General features: G+C 39.8%; 1 protein-coding gene, 1 long non-coding RNA gene and 4 other non-coding genes across 6 annotated transcripts; 5 read left to right on the forward strand and 1 right to left on the reverse strand.

Moving 5' to 3' along the window:
• Positions 1-1695: 1695 nt before the first annotated feature.
• LOC124152761 (endoplasmic reticulum chaperone BiP-like) lies at positions 1696-6734 on the reverse strand. The gene is made up of 7 exons (XM_046525805.2): positions 6586-6734; positions 5807-5966; positions 4927-5406; positions 4606-4760; positions 3951-4186; positions 3609-3758; positions 1696-3216 (listed from the first exon to the last, which is right to left on the reverse strand). Exons 2-7 carry the CDS (start codon positions 5962-5964, stop codon positions 2380-2382), a joined length of 2016 nt encoding a protein of 671 aa, XP_046381761.2. The 5' UTR covers positions 5965-5966; positions 6586-6734; the 3' UTR covers positions 1696-2379.
• Positions 6735-6875: 141 nt separating this feature from the next.
• LOC124152762 lies at positions 6876-14777 on the forward strand. The gene is made up of 9 exons (XR_007219288.1): positions 6876-7256; positions 8732-8782; positions 9536-9570; positions 10066-10107; positions 11383-11435; positions 12252-12324; positions 12855-12927; positions 14254-14326; positions 14687-14777. It is a non-coding gene; the product is annotated as an uncharacterized LOC124152762 (long non-coding RNA).
• Positions 8518-8586, forward strand: LOC124152786. Its single transcript, XR_006863555.1, has one exon. It is a non-coding gene; the product is annotated as a small nucleolar RNA SNORD24 (small nucleolar RNA).
• On the forward strand, positions 9647-9717 carry LOC124152787. The gene has a single exon (XR_006863556.1). It is a non-coding gene; the product is annotated as a small nucleolar RNA SNORD79 (small nucleolar RNA).
• On the forward strand, positions 12094-12177 carry LOC124152789. The gene has a single exon (XR_006863558.2). It is a non-coding gene; the product is annotated as a small nucleolar RNA snR60/Z15/Z230/Z193/J17 (small nucleolar RNA).
• Positions 14096-14179, forward strand: LOC124152788. Its single transcript, XR_006863557.2, has one exon. It is a non-coding gene; the product is annotated as a small nucleolar RNA snR60/Z15/Z230/Z193/J17 (small nucleolar RNA).
• Positions 14778-18247: the final 3470 nt, after the last annotated feature.

Here is an 18247-nt window from a genome sequence, read left to right on the forward strand (position 1 = left end):
CATGTAACAAATATGTTATTTATATTTTTTAATTTGAAAATTAAAAAAATTGTTTGAAATATCACGATATTTAGATACTCAGCAAAAAAAAATCTCAAAAGTTGTAAAATCATAAGTATCTGACAGTGTTGCCAACATCCATCCACAATTCATACCTGAAATGAATTGGGTATTTTTGCATGGATTCAGCTTATAAGCACCCCAACCAACATCAATCTGTACAAGTTCCCCCTTACTAAGCTTGAAAAGTTACATGACTGTCTTGTCTTCAACATCCCTTGCTTGTAACAGGTGTCTGACCAGATTGGGTGGTCAGTCTCGCTGACTTGGTTGATGCATGTTCTCATATCCTAATTGCATAGATTGATGCTCATGACAATCACTGAATTGTCTGGTCAATACTATTCTTTAGAGACCAATATCATAGAGTGTTGCGTTAAACAACATGATGGTCCATATTTTCTGTAAATTTGATTTTTTACCAGAAAACCCAGCAGCATAGGAGTATATTTGCGTAATTGTTTTACCGATGTTTAAACCAAGTGTGTTCACTTTCTCCGACTTTTAACTTGTGTATGGATTTAATAAGCATCCCCCTTTTTCAATTTTCTAAGTGGGCTCAGCTTGGTACAGTGAATAGAGTGTACACTTGAACCACCACTTTTTGCCACAAACTGAAACACAAGAGTGCTCTGAGAGCACTACATCCCCCGCATAAATTTTTTTAACAAGTTTATATTTTCTTTGTATTTTTCATGAAGCTCCGTAAAACAGGGGCAGTAACTGTCAAAATTTGTCGAAATGAAACGGGACTGTGATATGCGTATCATCATGTCTACATCTTGTGTGTAGAGTGTCAGGGATATTCTCTGGAAACTGGAGGAGGAGCAGATTTCACAAGCTTAGTACCCTCTCTTACAATTAGGCAAATGAAGCTCCGTAAAACAGGTGCAGTAACTCTGTCAAAATTTGTCGAAATGAAACGGGACTGTGATATGCGTATCATCATGTCTACATCTTGTGTGTAGAGTTTCAGGGATATTCTCTGGAAACTGTAGGAATTGATTTCACTAGCTTAGTACCCTCTGTTGGACGGACAGACGGACTGCGCCACGACATAAATTATAATTCCCCTTCGGCCATTCTGGCCCGGCAGGGGATAAAAAGTGCTGCCCAAGAAAATTTAGAATTAACAAATATGCCTAAAATACTTTCTTATTAACATATACCCGAGCTACAGAGGGTAGTGAAAGTAACATTGTTTTGACACTATCCCAGTTGTGAAGTATCATTGTGTTGTGATTTTGACCTACACATTTAAGAAACAAGCTGTTTTGAGACATTAAGAAAACATCAAAAAGAATAAATGACCTACCCACTGACCAGTGTGTAGAGAACAAGTATTTGACATATGCATGTTGAAGAAATAGGCTAATATTTGCGTGGAGTGGCCAGGAAATGTCACTATATATCTTCAGTAGATTTAAGGGTCAGATTTAATAAACATTACCTTGGCCTACAAAACCAAAAGAAATTTTAATGGGACTGGGACTATGGCTAAAGTCGCATATTGTCACTTGCCCCGAAGACCTGTCTTGTGGACACAGTGAACCCATGTGGCTACCATCGCAGACTGACTGACTTTATGCCCTGTCCATAAAGGTGTCCTTTTACACTCACAACAGAACCAACATGTAACAAATAAATTTTATTTCTTTCAACATTTTTACACTTTCATTCATCATACAGCCACAATGCACTCCAGCTTTCATTCTGATGATAATGAGATGTATACATATATACACACACCATGCGATGACTGCGTACACAAGAGTGATGAAATCACATACGCCAGCTATAAACAATCAGGACATCAACCAGATCAACTGAAAATGTCAAAATCACAGAAAAATCAATTTCTCAGCCTTTGAAATTTTGATAATTAATCTGAATGATGTCATTTACCTTACAAAATAAATAGCCTTCTGCAGACATCTGCAGTAACAAAAATATACTACTCCCTAAAATTCCCAAAACTTAAAACATAAGTAAATTTTCAACCCCATGCTCGAGATTCACGAGGACAGTTCCCTGCAGGTCAGAATATGTTCGTATCACACCAAGTTTCAAAAACTCCAAACTGTCAGTTTTGCTTCAAAGTGTGTCTTGATCACATTTGCAGTTTTCATTGTTAATTCGATTACTGTCAGAAATCCAAGTGAAAGTTAAATAAATAATTCACATTTAATTGAACAAAGTATTTCTCCACTGTTGAAGTAAGGGGTACTTGATGGTACGTGCTTCGTAATGAAATGTCTGGTCCATGAGATGAGTCTTTTCATGACAATATTTATAAACCAACCCTACATCGCGCCACTCTCACAACTCGTCGTGATCTCCATCCTCTCCTGCAGGTGGAGGAGGTCCCCCCTCTCCGCCCGCACCTCCTGCTCCCTCGTAAAGTTTGCTCATGATCGGCTGCACAATTTCTTCAAGTTCCTTCTTTTTGGCTTGCAGCTCTTCTGCATCAGCATCAGGGTTGCTTTCCAACCATTTAATCTTTTCATCGACTGCTGCTGTGATTGTGTCCTTATCTTCAGAGCTCAGCTTTCCTCCCAACTTTTCCTTATCCCCGAGTTGGTTTTTCAATGAATATGCGTAACTCTCCAGCTCGTTCTTTGCTTCCACCTTTTCCTTTACCTTCTTGTCATCATCTGCGTATTTCTCTGCATCGTTGATCATACGCTCGATATCTTCAGGTGACAAGCGGTTGTTGTCGTTCTGAATAACAATGGCCTCTTTACTGCCTGTGCCCTTGTCCTCTGCTGTTACTTTGAGAATACCGTTAACATCGATCTCGAAGGTGACCTCAATCTGGGGAACACCACGAGGTGCTGGGGGGATTCCGGTAAGATCAAACTTTCCGAGAAGATGGTTATCTTTGGTCATTGGTCGCTCACCCTCAAACACCTGGATGGTGACGGTGGGTTGGTTATCAGAAGCTGTGGAGAAAATCTGGGACTTCTTGGTAGGGATCACAGTGTTTCTGGGGATGAGTTTGGTCATCACGCCTCCAACGGTCTCGATACCCATAGTGAGGGGGTTGACATCGAGCAGGACGAGGTCACCAGTATCTTCTTCTCCACTCAGAACGCCGGCCTGGACGGCAGCACCGTATGCGACAGCTTCGTCAGGGTTGATACCACGGTTGGGCTCCTGTAAGAGGAAGGGCATACATCAGACAAAAATACTTTACATGAAAAGAGCAGAGAGTGAATGATGTGAGTCAGCATGTTTCTAACTGGGGCCTGTAAGGAAGTCTTGACCAGGATTCAAAACAACTTCACCAATCCGAGTGATTAAAGATTTCCTTGTGGGCTAGAACTTTCACCATTAGGAAAATGGCAAATGATATTACATATATCAAAATTAATTCTCTACTGTACAGTTGTCACCAGTTCTATCCCATTTCAATTGGCATGTCTGAACTAGAGACCTTCTAAATTCCTGAATCCCACAGGGAAACTGAACAAATAGTATGAATGTACTGTGTGCAATGCAACATAAGAACTCATTGATAACAATCCCAGGACTTGAACGTGACTGACCTTGCCATTGAAAGACTCCTTGACCAGCTGCTGAACCTTTGGAATACGGGTGGAACCTCCGACCAGAACAATCTCATCGACCTCGGTCTTCTTCAGGTCAGAATCCTCCATAACTCTCTGCACTGGCTTCATGGTGGAACGGAACAGGTCCTGTTGAAATAAAAATAATAATAAAAATAATAATAAAAAATAAAAATAAAATTTAAAAAAATTTAACATGTCTAGGATCTTTTTCATCCCATGAGAAAAGAATTACATTACAAAGTGGTCACTTACAAATTACCTGCATGCCATAATCAACCTTGTAATTGTTAACACAGACAAGTGATGACATCTACTCACCATGTTCAGTTCTTCAAACTTGGCTCTGGTGAGAGTCTCAGAGAAATCTTCACCCTCGAACAGAGATTCAATTTCGACACGGGCCTGGTGCTGGGAGGACAGGGCCCTCTTGGCCTTCTCCACTTCACGACGCAGTTTCTGTACAGCACGGTTGTCCTTCCTCAGATCCTTGCCCTTCTTCTTCTTGTACAGTTTGATGAAGTGGTCCATGACTCTCTGATCGAAATCCTCACCACCTGAACACAATGAACCCTTGTCATGTCATTTCAAAAACATAATTCACTGGCATGACAATTTATCAATTGAACCCAGCAGTCATTTTTTATACAAACACCAAATAATACTGAAATGGGTGACCGGAGAGGTTGGGCTAGCAGACACAAATGTCTTTGACATGGACTAATGTATGGAAATTGTCTTAAAAACCTTGACATCTAGTTGCCTGAACATGGCTCTTAGCATAATTTCAGCCACATGGACTGTTATTGACCGAGATTACCAGACCGAACAGATCTTTACTAGACTTAGACAGGTCACACAGTGCCACCACCTGATTCACAATGAAGCGCCACGAATAAAGGGAGGTAACTGAAATGCTACTATGCACTGATTACCTCAATTGATCAATGATTGTGAGGTTCACTTAGCGACTTACCAAGATGGGTATCTCCATTTGTGGCAACTACTTCAAAAACGCCATTGTCGATTGTCAGAAGGGAGACATCGAAAGTCCCGCCACCGAGGTCAAAAACAAGGATGTTCTTCTCTCCTTCCCTCTTGTCAAGACCATAGGCAATGGCAGCTGCAGTCCTGAAACAGGAATGAATGATTAAATAAAGTTAACTATTGACCAAACAAACATCTTGTTAAACTTAAAATGAATAAATATTGATCAAGCAAAGAGCCATCAAATAAATTATGTTGTATTCAGCTATTACTACTCATGTAACAAATTTATAAACTCATTAAAACTTACGGCTCGTTGATGATTCTCATAACATTAAGTCCAGCAATGGTTCCGGCATCCTTGGTTGCTTGCCTCTGGGCATCGTTGAAGTAGGCGGGGACAGTGACAACTGCGTTGTTGATTTTCTTGCCAAGGTAAGCCTCAGCAATCTCCCTCATCTTTCCAAGAACCATAGCTGAGATTTCCTCAGGAGTAAACTGCTTGGTATCAGAGCCAACCTTGACCTGAACAACGGGCTTATCTTTCTTGTTGATAACAGTGAATGGGAAATGCTTCATGTCTGATTGAACTGATGGGTCGTTGAAGCTACGTCCAATCAGACGCTTGACGTCAAAGACTGTGTTCTCAGGGTTGGTGGTCAGCTGATTCTTGGCTGCATCACCGATGAGACGCTCACCATCAGGGGTGAAGGCCACGTAGGATGGTGTGATTCGATTACCCTGGTCATTGGCGATAATTTCAACGCGTCCATTCTTAAACACTCCAACACTGAAAAATAATTTGAATTGTTAAGGTTAGTCTCGAGGAACTCACTTTAGAGGGCAATCAGCTAGATTTTAACAGGAAGCTATGATCCACAGGACTAAACCTTGCAATTTAAGCTGAGGAGTTGTGCAATTTTCGAATTTCAAATAGTGCCACAAGGAGATTGAGATCATGTTGCCAGCTTGAAGTTGAGCTAGACTAGTGAATTAATCAACCGTAATTAGCCAACACTTTACTGCAGGAACAAATATATTCATAAACCGATAGATCTACATCACAGTACCTGCTGTTTTAATGACTTTACTAAACGACACTCTAAGCAAATATTAGTTAAGCCTGGTCTATGTTCAAAGTCAAAGACTTAAGTATAAGATGCTCTCTGGTTTAGGTATCCATCACTTACCATGAGTAGGTTGTTCCCAGATCAATACCAATGACAGTGCCAACACCGTCTTTGTCTTTTTCTTTCTTCTTATCCGAGTCTTCTTCATCTTCGGCTCGCACCGACGACATGGCACCCAGAAACAGTGCCAGTAGGCACAGAGGTAGCAATGACTTCATTTCTGAAACACAAATTGTCTGTCAGTATATATAATCAACATATGCTTGATTATCAAAATGAATATCAAGAGTAAAACAGTGGTTGAGGCAACTAAAGGAAATTGTATATTCAAATGGTCTCATTTCTTCACTTTACACATTAGGCCTGGTAAGGGTCAATATTTTCCATATGAAGATATAGCTTACATGAAGTTGATCTAGGCTAAGTCCAATCTAATAAATTACGAATCACCCGAAATATGTTGACATTGTACATTCGTTACATATAGACAGCGTTGGTGTATGATAGATGAAAATCATGTTGAAATGTCAGTTAAATTGTTGCACGTAAAAATTTTGCAAGTGCCAAAAAATGACAGACGTGTCAAATGGGCGTGTCCGTCTGTTGAAACAGAAACTGTCTTTACATCTAGTCATGAAAGTATCATTCGTGGGATTGATTTTACGTTCCTAATCCGAAAACGATGTTGAAAATATATTCTCGCTGAACGACATATTCGTTATCCTGCATTAACAGATACCGGCGAATACATGTGGCATATTGTAATTCCACTAAGACCACGTTTTACCGGCATGAAATATGAATCAGACGACAAAAATTAATGACAGGAATAAACTCACCTTGCTTGTGTACGATTGTATGTTGATCTTGAATAAATGTGTTCAAGTAAACACCACAATCTGGCTTCAAATTATCTTACGTCGATGTTCGCTTGTCTTCCTTCTTGTGAGAATTTCTGATCTGACCTTACACTGAGTGCTAAATACAGCATGCAGCCTTTCTATTATAGCGGAACTGGTCGTGTCGAAAAGCGATTGGTCAATAGTGATGCGAATCGCAATTTCATTGGCTTAGTACCCGTCAGCTGGAATGCGCTGATTGGTTGAGCTAAAGGGTACCTTGTCAATTTCTCGAAAAGACACGTACACATACGAAAACAATCGACTTTTCAACGAGTGTGTAAATGATACTGACGAATTACACGCAATAGTTGTGTGTAGATTTCATCATTAATACACGTGTACTTAAACTGATAGATTCATACAAAATATATTGTATTTAGTTGTTAGCAATTTTACTTCGGCATATTTCGTCAAATGGCGCGAATGATTAGAAACCGGTTTCAGTTCATAATGCAAATACATCCTAAAACGGGATCCGGTTAATATCTGAGGAAAAATACTCCATTGCGCATCTAGCGCGCATTTACCATGCGGTTTGACCATGCTCGTCATAGAATGGGGAAGACGTAGGAGAGACGAGATGTGTTCGAAGAAAATGAGCTGCCCATGTAAGCTATTCGTAATTGCTATGTATAAGTGACCGATATCGACTACAGCACATGATGATTATATTGCATGTTACTATATGGAGGTGTGTCTTGCTAAGAGCCTGCATTTTCCTATTTTAGGTGTTCACAAATTTAAATGAGGCAACCACAATGGCGGAGCCACGTGGTCGTGGGGTATTAATTTCTTTTAGTCTACTGGTTCACGAATAGGTCACTACTACTGTATGTATATCATCGGTGCCAATGAAGAATAATTTATCCTCTTATCTCAAGAAGTGAAGACACTGTCACCAAAACTGAGGCACCGAAAACTTAGCCAGAATGTGTTGCTGTTAATATTTATTCAACTGCCCGATTTTGCGTAAGTCTTTACTTAGACCTGAAAGGGAAACCAAACTGGAATTTAGAGCTTGATGCAGAGAACATACATTTCACTCGCCGAACTTCAATTTCTACTTTGTAAATTTGTCACTTCATCAACAGGGCAATGCAATGGATTCGTCTTGGTCTTTCTACTCTTGAGTTGGTAGAAGTAGCATGATCATGACTTCACGTCAATGTGAATTATATATATGTGTATAGTGAGATATGAGTAAGAATTTAACATTGTATTCAAGCCTCATTTGGCTAAAGTTCAATGGCCAATGAACTGCCCCAGGCATCTAATTAAAAAGCAGATTAGATAACCATAGGTTACAATTGAGTTGTATAACTGTCATTGTGTGATGAATAGCAAATGGTTAGATCAATCACTTAAGTATATATAGCCCCTGTCAACAGTTTATAACGATCTTAAATGTATCCCCTAAAAAAGTTTGACTTCAAAGAATCAAGCGGGTAAAACGCCTAAAGATGCTAGATCTAGTTGCCCATGGCAGTGTAGACATCTGTTCTTGAGGGTTTTACCATGAGGCATTTTAGGACTGCATTTTAGGACTGGTTGACTGAAAATGTCAAGTTTCTGTAGTTACTGACATCCATAATGGTGTACTAGTAGTGTCGTAAGAGGCGACTAATGGGATCGAGTGGTCAGGCTTGCTGACTTGGTTGATATGCATGTCATCGTATCCGAATTGCGTAGATCAATGCTCATGAATTGTCTGGCCCAGACTCGATTATTTACAGACCGCCGTCATATAGCTGGAATATTGCTGAGTGTGGTGTTCAAACAAACAAAACTAACGAAACCAAAACATAGTGTTGGTCATGTGTGTAGTGGTATGCCTCTGAGTCTGCCATTTGAAACAGTGAGGATATTGCTTGCCGATGATGTTACACATATTTGCTACTCTTGATTGCAAAAATGACGAGAAATACCATCACTGAGGCAAACAACATTGTCAGGTTAAATCGGCTCAGACGTGGCCACTGAGAAAAAACATGCATGTTAATGTACCTTTCCCTGTATGTAATGTCAATAACATCTGAAATGTTGATAAGTTTCTCATGATGTTACCCTTGCTGATGCCTTTCAGATTACGGGAACAATCGCATAACGTGAGCGGCTGCTGCGTTGGATAACAGCTGTAAGTATATGTCTTGTGGGTGGTAGTGTGCCTCTCCTTTAATCTTTAACACTAGGGTTATCTGTTGGTTCTAAGGGATAAATATATCAGTCTGTGCTGAAAACATGAGTCTGTTAGCCTGTATTTGGATCATAGCCTTTTAGTATGTAGGAACCTTTATTAGTTGAGTGTACTGGACCACACTTTGTAAGGAGACTTCAGCTGCTGTCTGGTCAAGGCAAGACTAGTGTATTAGACTTGTGACGTTTACCACAAGTCTGAAGCCCAAGTCAGCGTTAGAAATTGGCACTAGTCCTGTAGTCCTTACCAAACTGCCTAATAGCAGAAATTGGCCCATTTTAAGGGTTTTGCTATACGTTATCATTATAAGGACTAGTGGACAAAAGCTGTTAGTTTCTAACCCTGCAAGTCCATGTTCAGTCTGGTCTAGTCAGCTTGGCTAATAATAGGCCATACGAGAGACTAACATGTTGTGAAATTGGTTCAATGAGCCATGTATGGGCTAGTAGACTAAGTTTTTGGTGCCATATAAATATCGGTCCTAGATATTGCTGAGTGATGAGATCATAGTTCAACTGCAATCATCTGTGTTGAATATTTGAAAGTAGCCTGACAGTGTGATTCATGAGACCGCAAGTTCTGACCCACCACTCTTGTATATAACTCTATTGTCTGAGAAAAATATCCATTGATATGAATTTGTCAACTGCCGTTCCAAGTTTCTGTATATTAAGGTATGTCTCTCTTTTCCAGCACATGCCGTTTCCATGGTATTCCTGTTTCTACAGGTAAGATATGAATGTTTTTCCTTATCTACCTGCGTTGATTATCTCCCTTACCTGTGTTGATTATCTCCCTTTCATTGGCAGTATATGATGACAACTTGGGAATCTCTCTGAAATTTCTGAAAGACAACATTTTTATCTGATACTGCCAATATTTGGGGAACACTTCATGCATGCTAGTAAAAATGAATTTGGAAAGGAATACACATACAGCCATTACAAAAATTGCTGCTTTGGTAGTGGAGCTGTTGGAAGCTTGTGGTTCAAGACTCACATGGGGCGATGGGGTAGCCTTGTTTTTAAAGCGTCGGCTCGATACTCAGAAGATCAGGTTCGATTCCCCACATGGGAACAATGTGTAAAGCCCATGTTCCGCTGTCTTTCCTCCCCCTCCCCCCCCCCCCCCATCCCATGATATTGCTGGATTATTGCTAAAGGCTGTGCAAGACCATGCTCAGTCACCATAGACACTTGGCTAATGTATATTTCTTGTTGCAGATACAGTGATGTCCGATCAGAAAATACCCCTTAATACATCAGGTATGGTATTAAATATTTAAGTCAGTAGTCTAGTAAAATGTTATTGCAACCGTACACCCTACATGCTCTGTGATGAAGATATTGAACTCTCTCACTGAAATAATTGTTGACATTTTCTTTCTGAGAGCATATTCACTGTCTATCAGACATGTACACATCATGAACTGTAACCGTTTGTGGTCATAGCAAGTTCATATTTTTCAAGGGATTACAAATTTCTCTTGTAGCATGTCTCCACCCAACCAACATTTTCTGAGATTCTGACGGGAGGTGCAGGCGGGGGGCCTCTGAAAACTGCGACAAATGCCTATTCCTATTTAATAACTGATAGTTACTTATTTTATATCATATACAAACATTTTACTTGCTACTGCTCGTTGGTAAAATTAAGGTCAACATATCCAGTGTTACATTTAGACTATTACGTTTAGATAATTACACGTTCTGAATTACAGCCAGTGTTAGTTGCCTGTACTTCATTTTGAACTCACAAATTCATTAAAACTGAGCATTTTTAATATTAATGAGTATTTGTTTCTGTGTACTGAAACAGATGTCTGACCTTGACATTCAAAGGTGATTGTTCACTGTACTATCAGTTCTGAATATTTGCTTAGATTACATAACATTTAGAACATGTTGCACTGAAGCGTGACATACTTGGCTATCAAATAAACTGTTTGTAAAGATGGCTAATATTCAGTACAAGGTGACTGCCAAACTTGCATGTCTTCGAAGGCACTTAATTAAAAAAAGGTACTTGAACTTTTTCATGCATCATATTAGTATACATGGTATGGTACCCAAGTGAAAATACATATTACCCATATTTAAGAAGTTGAAGACACTTGATATAACTTTGGTATAACACTGCATGTTTTTATGCAAAATCAAGAATTGGTCAGCTTCAACCAAGGGGTTAACATGATGCTATATGTGACGGGCGGACTGAACTTGCTGTAGAACGTCCCCTACACAGGTCTGATTAACCCTGTTTACAAATTCCCAGTCGATGTGTTTATCGTGTTTGTTCCAAAATTGTTCTGGGATCATTGGCTGTTAAGTGCATGTGTTCCTGAACACAGTTATGCCCCTTGTGAAGGATCTGTTGACGAGTATTTACCCAGGTGCCTCTGGTTATGATTTGTAATGGGTGTCCGGCCCATGGTTTTCACCAGTGATAAATATCAAAGAATGTGCTGTGATGTAACTGAAATAGGATTCAAACTCTTCCATCAAATGTTAGTTCTTGAATTTTACGTTTACTTTTTCTAGTCAATGGGAAAGTTGCTGGAAGCTGCCATCCGTCACACATCGACATGATTGATGTAAGTGTTCAGAAATACATTGACATTACATTACAGACCAGAGTGCAACTTAATACAACAAATAGATTTAATGCTTTTACTTACACACTGAGGCTTACCCCAAACATAATTTGATTTGTTTTATGTGAATATTCAAGTTGTGCCATTGCTCATGATGACTCCTTGATAGGGCAAAATGATAGTAATGATTATCGTTATCCAGAGCTGATGGCATTGGTCCACAACTGTTCACCCATTTTAAGAGGGCGTACTGAGTATATCTCCCCCTGATTTCTTATGACTATAGTTTATCTGTACGTTCATGCCCAATGTTTAGATTCGGGAAAGAATTGGTCTTCAGCAACCAATGCTTGTTGTAATAGGCGACTTACAGGATCGGGTGGTCAGGCTTGCTGACTTGGTTGAGGCATGTCATTGTATCCCAGTTTGGTAGATCGATGCTAATGTCAATCACTGGACTGTATGGCCCAGACTCGATTATTTATGCTGCCGTCACGTAGCTGGAATATTGCAGAGTGCGGCGTTAACAAATGTGGTCTGGCTGCACGTCCCAGATAGTCACATAATATTGCTGATAACGCGTAACACAATGACTTGAGCATGCTGACAATACCTCTCACTGGCTGTTAGACAGTTCTCGATTTATTATATTTTTTATCTGCTCTGAGTGATGACATCATAGTTCAACTGAATAATCCATGTTGATACACCATTAGTCTTTCGCTCCTATCTGACAGAGCAGCATGTCCACATTATCCATGTGATCCGACAACACAACTGTCAATTTTCTGATCCTACCTTATATTTTATTTTCAGTGTGACATGAATCTGGCTTGAGGGCAGCATGACAGGATGGAGGTTCCACACAATGAGATGCCTGTGATAAAAGGTATCTAAAATCTTCATTTTCCAGACTTAATCTGTGTTCTTTAATAATTTTCAAACAAACAAAATATTTATATAGAGTTAATAAACTGTTACCAACAGAGACCATTTTTCTTGCGACCAGTTTGTCCCCTAATGTTGACATATAAAATCACTGTCGGATTCAACTCAAGACTTCAATATTGTTCAATGTGATTTTACTGAGAACTAAGATAGGAAGATGCGACTAACGGGATCGGGTGGTCAGGCTCGCAGACTTGGTTGATGCATGTCATGGTATCCCAATTGCGGAGGTCCATGCTTATGTCAATCACTGGACTTTCTGGTCCAGATTAGGTTTACAGACTGCTGGAATATTGCTGAGTGCAGCGTTAAAAAACAATAACTTTGTAATCTGCTCTGAGTGACGCTATCATAGTTCAAATGCAATCATCCATGTTGATACCTCAGTCTTTCGCTCCTATCTCAAAGAGCAGCAGCTTTGAGTGATTAGAAAGCGAAAGTCACTTTTCTAATCCTAATACTTGTTTTCAGTGACATCAAGAAGCTGTCTTGAGTGCAGTTTGACAGGGCACAAGTTTGGAGATTCTATCCTAGATGGCCAAAGGTAACAATGTGGTCATGATTTACGATGCGTCTGTATACTGGTTATTTAGCATCCCTGTCAAACGGGACTGATTACAGGTTTTGTCAGATTGACAGTCACTGGTGATTCTTCTGGTGTCAAGTTGAATATGGACAGGGTGCCTTTTCATAAGACTTCTAAATGGCCTTTGGAATTTTGGCACTAATGAAAGGGTCATGGTCAGACTAATGCTTTTAAAATTGTTTATTATATACCATATAGGATATACCATCTATTAATAGCATTTACCGTTTATAGAGTTTGGTCCTGCCTCGAAAAGTTAGTTTTAGATTAATGGTCATGTTCATTTTGATGTATCATGTTCATGAAAATGTTGTCTGTACTTGAATTTTACTTGTTCAATGGAAATATCAAGGTTAATCCAAGGGTATAGGTAGTCTCCCCTGACTCATGTGACATTACTCGACATTAATGAGAACAGACAAGTTGTGCCATTGCCAGTGATGACTCCTTGATAGGGCAAAATGATAGTAATGATTATCGTTATCCAGAGCTGACGGTACTGGCAAACAACTGCTGTTTCCTGATGATTGATATTCCAGGATTTTGCAACCCATGAAGATTCGGGTTAGAATAGGTCTTAGTCTTAAGCAACCCATGCTTCTTGTAAGAGGCAACTGCTGGGATCGGGCTGTCAGAATGGCTGACTTGGTTGATGCATGTTATCGATCACTGGATTGTCCTGTCCAGACTTGATTATTTACATACTGCCATCATAAATCTGGAATATTAAATGGTGCAGCGTTGGACAAGCCAAACAGGGATTTTGCTGGAATGTGATTTTAGAAATCTTTGCAAAGGTAGCCAGTCGTTTTTCTTGAGTTATCTTCATTCAGATGGGAGACAAAATTAGAGATTAACATGATCAGCTGGTCAGGCTTGCTGATTAGCATGATGCATGTCATCGATCTCAATTGCGTAGATGGATGCTCATGTCAATCAATGGATAGTCTATTTACAGACCATCATATAGCTGGAATATTGCAGAGTGCAGCGTTAACAAACGTGGTCTGGCTGCATGTCCCAGACATGGCCACATAATATTGCTGATACAGCGTGACAGTGACTTGAGCATGCTAACAATTTCTCTCTGGCTGTCGGACAGTTCTCGATTGATTATATTTTTGATCTGCTCTGAGTGATGACATCATAGTTCAACTGAATAATCCATGTTGATACACCATTAGTCTTTCGCTCCTATCTGACAGAGCAGCATGTCCACATTATCCATGTGATCCGACAACACAACTGTCAATTTTCTGATCCTACCTTATATTTTATTTTCAGTGACATGAATCTGGCTTGAGGGCAGCATGACAGGATGGAGATTCCACACAATATCAGATACCTGTGATAAAAGGTATCTAAAATCTTCATTATCCAGACTTACTGTGTTTTGAAATATTTTAATGCCCGCTTTAAACAAACAATATTTGTATATATTCAGTTAATATAAACTGTTGCCAATACAGACCAGTTTTTTTTCTTGTGACCAGTTTGTCCAAAAATTGTGTCAACATATAATTACAGTTGGATTCAACTCATTATTGTACTGTAAAGTCTTGCGATAGGAGTTGCCGATTGTGTCCGTGATGATATTTGATAGGGACAGATGAATTCTGTGATTATTTATCTTATCTGATGACACTTGGCATAACAGCGTTTGAAGTTTAAACTGATTAGCCACAATATATAAACTGAAGTCCTTGGTTTGTTTCAGGAAGCTTGTGAACATGGTTGAAAGAAGACAGTCTTTACCAGAAGTGTATGTTGTGCAAAGTGCATTTCAATAAACCTTAGTTGAAACTTGAGCGTATGTTGTGTAGAAATTTGCATGTCAAACTCAGGAGTGAAGTCAAGACTTTTAAATATTTTTCCACTGGGAATTCTGGGTTTCACAGAATAAAGATTGAATGGTCAGAGACACGCCAGAAACCTATGATTGTGGGTTCACCCCGATTATGTTAGGTTTGTCAGCACCAAAACACGTGCTCGGGAGTTTCACCGAAGGGGTAAACGTCTGAGACTTGCATTACTTCGGGCTTTCCTTCCACATTTAGCTGACACACCGCGATATAACTGGATTGCTGTTAAAAGGGGCATTAAACCCAACTCTCTCATGTCATTAACTGGATTGTCTGGTCCTCTATTATTTACAGACCTCGGTCATAACTGGAATATTGCGGAGTGCGGCGTTGAATCAACGGTACACACTCACGACATGGTGTAGATGTGCCTTTTGCTGTTTTGGTTTCTCCATGTTTAGGGGCGGTCGGGTAGCCTAGTGGTAAGGCGTTCGCTCATAACGCAGAAGACCCGGGTTTGATTCCCGCCATGGGTACAATGTGTGAAGCCCATTTCTGGTGTCTCTCTCTCCCCCCCCCCCCCCCCCCCCCCCAGCCGCAATATTGCTGGAATATTGCTAAAAGCGGCTGAAAACCAAACTCACTCCACTGTTTAAAGAAATTTGGACAAGCACAAGATGACAACCCCCTCTGGTTTCTTCCAGGGTACCAGTGGTAACAAAAGACACCAGCTCATCAGCAATTCATATGGGTGAATGAAAGCCCTAATTTGGGTCTTGGAAACGCAAAAAACTCATCATTAAAAACATGAAAAGAGTAGGAAATTCCAAGGGGCTAAGAATTATGACCGATCAAAACTTAGCAATGGCAGAAAGCTATCGAGTCAAAGGACCAGTTAAAACACGTTTTTAGCACCTATATGAGACCTTAAGCTCGGGGAAAATGTCCGTGTTGCCTTGGAAACGGAAGTAATTACAACTCGTAACGAAGGTTAAGCACTTGTGTAAAGTGTATGAAAACAACACAATTTAGTCAGAGCAGCATGAATCACACATGTAGTAACTCTACTATATTTCTTGACCCTTAACAATTATTGCTACCATAGTCTGAGTGGGGTAGCTTGGTGGTAGAACCGATCACTCGTCGGGTTCGTTTCCACACTTGCATTGATACCATAGATGTCCATTCATGCTGTCCCTGCCGTGGTATTTCTGGAATATTGCTCTAAGCTGCGTAAAACCACTCATTAAGTCACTGAAGGATACGTAAAATTTAGTCATGAATTTGCTGTAAGTAAAAACATGTCTCCCCCTCAATTTTTCTGAAATATCTTTTAAAATATAATGCTTGAATTCAGTGCGACTGTAAAAATATATTTGATATATTTTTCTCAATTAAATGGACTTCATTACCAAACTATGAAAATGCGACTATGCTTGTCGTAAGAGGCGACTAACCGGATCGGATGATCAGGCTCGCTGACTTGTTTGAGTGATGTCATATAGCTGGAATATTGCTGAGAGCGGCGTTAAACAACAAACTATAAAAAACGCTGAACAAATGAGTATTTTCCATTCAATTACCCTGAACTATCATCGCCAAAGATGAAAACACTATGGACAAGATAATTTTGATCCAGGGGTTAACAGGGTGCGAAGAAATGCCACGAAGTATACCTGCTTAATACAACACCCGTGAAGACCCGGGGTAGAGCAGGACCTTCAGCAAGCTAGGCTTGCCGTAAAGGCGACTAGGCTTGTAAGAGGCGACTAACACGATTGGGCGGTCTTGGTTGATGCATGTCATCGTATCCCAATTGCGTGGATCGATGCTCATGATGCCAATTTTGAACAATCTTTTACCATCTGTTGATTATCTGTTATACATAAACCATACATCTAGAATCATTTTTGCGGTTTTTTTGCAGAATATATTTACATTGGGTCATAATTTCGTAACTATAATTCGTTAATCCTGATACTTAGTAACCCGGGTGATTTCATTGAAATCAGTACCGCCCGGATGTGGTTTCACTGTGTCTTGTGAACGGTTAGGCAACATCATATTTTGTACAACGCATATATATACTGAACAACAAAAGTTCCTGTGACAATGAATGAGTGAGTGAGTGGTTTTACGCCGCTTTTAGCAATATTCCAGCAATATCACGGCGGGGGACACCAGAAATGGGCTTCACACATTGTACCCATGTCGGGAATCGAACCCGGGTCTTCGGCGTGACGAGCGAACGCTTTAACCACTAGGCTACCCGACCGCCCCTGTGACAATGAATAAGATTTAATGCAAAGTTATGGTTTTTACCAAATCTGAAACAATTTCGGTTTGCAACAAATAAAAGACTCCTATAAGTGTTCAAATGGTTTAATTTGCAATACTGACTTCAGAAAATGCGTGATTTTATTTAAAAAAACCACGAACATGCCAAAATGTCAATTTACAAATACAAGGTACACACGGTTATTATCTATCGTGAAGTCGTCCGATTTTCGATCACAAATCACTTAATTTCGTTAATCCGACATACTCGTTAATCCGACACAATCATGTGCAACCAACGATGTCGGATTAACGAGACTTGACTGTAAATAGCGTGTGTGTGTCCACCTCTGGTTGCGATGCAAGCAACACATCTTTCATGGAATGGACCAGAAGTCGCACAAAGTCCTATGGGATACCTGTCCATATCTGCTGGAGCATGTTTCGAAGTTCCTGGAGTGTCTGTGGAACACGTGGTTGACGTCGAAGGCGCCGATCCATCTCATCTCACATATGCTCGATTGGTGAGAGATCAGGGGAGCGAGCCGGCCATCCACAGTCATACCACAGTTGAGAGATTTAATGTCATCTGCTAGACCAAGGGACGCAACTCTGCACAGCGCATTTCGGGCCGACTAAGACGACTGGGCCACCCGTGTCCCCTCTTGAGTAAGACACGTACTAAATGTGTTATCGGTTACTAACATAGTCTTACATGATCTTTGATATTCATGAAGACGCAATGATAGGCTTTACTTTAATACAACCTAGCAGAAGACAGTTTAATCCGAATAATAAGAATACACATATATTAATATATATCTTACCAATTACTAAAATAATCCTACATGATAGTTATGAAGAACGTAATAAGCTTTACTTTAATACATTGAAGAATACAGCTTAAACCGAATTATAAAAATACACAAATATGAATATAAAATTTCAGTCTGCAATTTAAATAATATGAACACATCTTTTATGTCTAAACTACCGTTAATTACCAAAATTCATATGCTGAAAGGCATGTCATTGAATGGGTCCAATTTATACGTAAATAGAGCTTAACACTACTGAACATATAGCAATATATGGGCAACTGGATAAAGCAACCAGTGTTATTTGCGCCCACGGGTTTTGCGTGTACAGTGTAGATACCTCGCTTAATAAGTACATTGTTTAAACATTAATTACATAAA

Source organism: Haliotis rufescens, unplaced genomic scaffold (genome assembly GCF_023055435.1).
Source record: "Haliotis rufescens isolate VD_foot unplaced genomic scaffold, xgHalRufe1.0.p SCAF_8, whole genome shotgun sequence".
In the NCBI taxonomy this organism is placed as follows: Eukaryota; Metazoa; Mollusca; class Gastropoda; order Lepetellida; family Haliotidae; genus Haliotis; species Haliotis rufescens.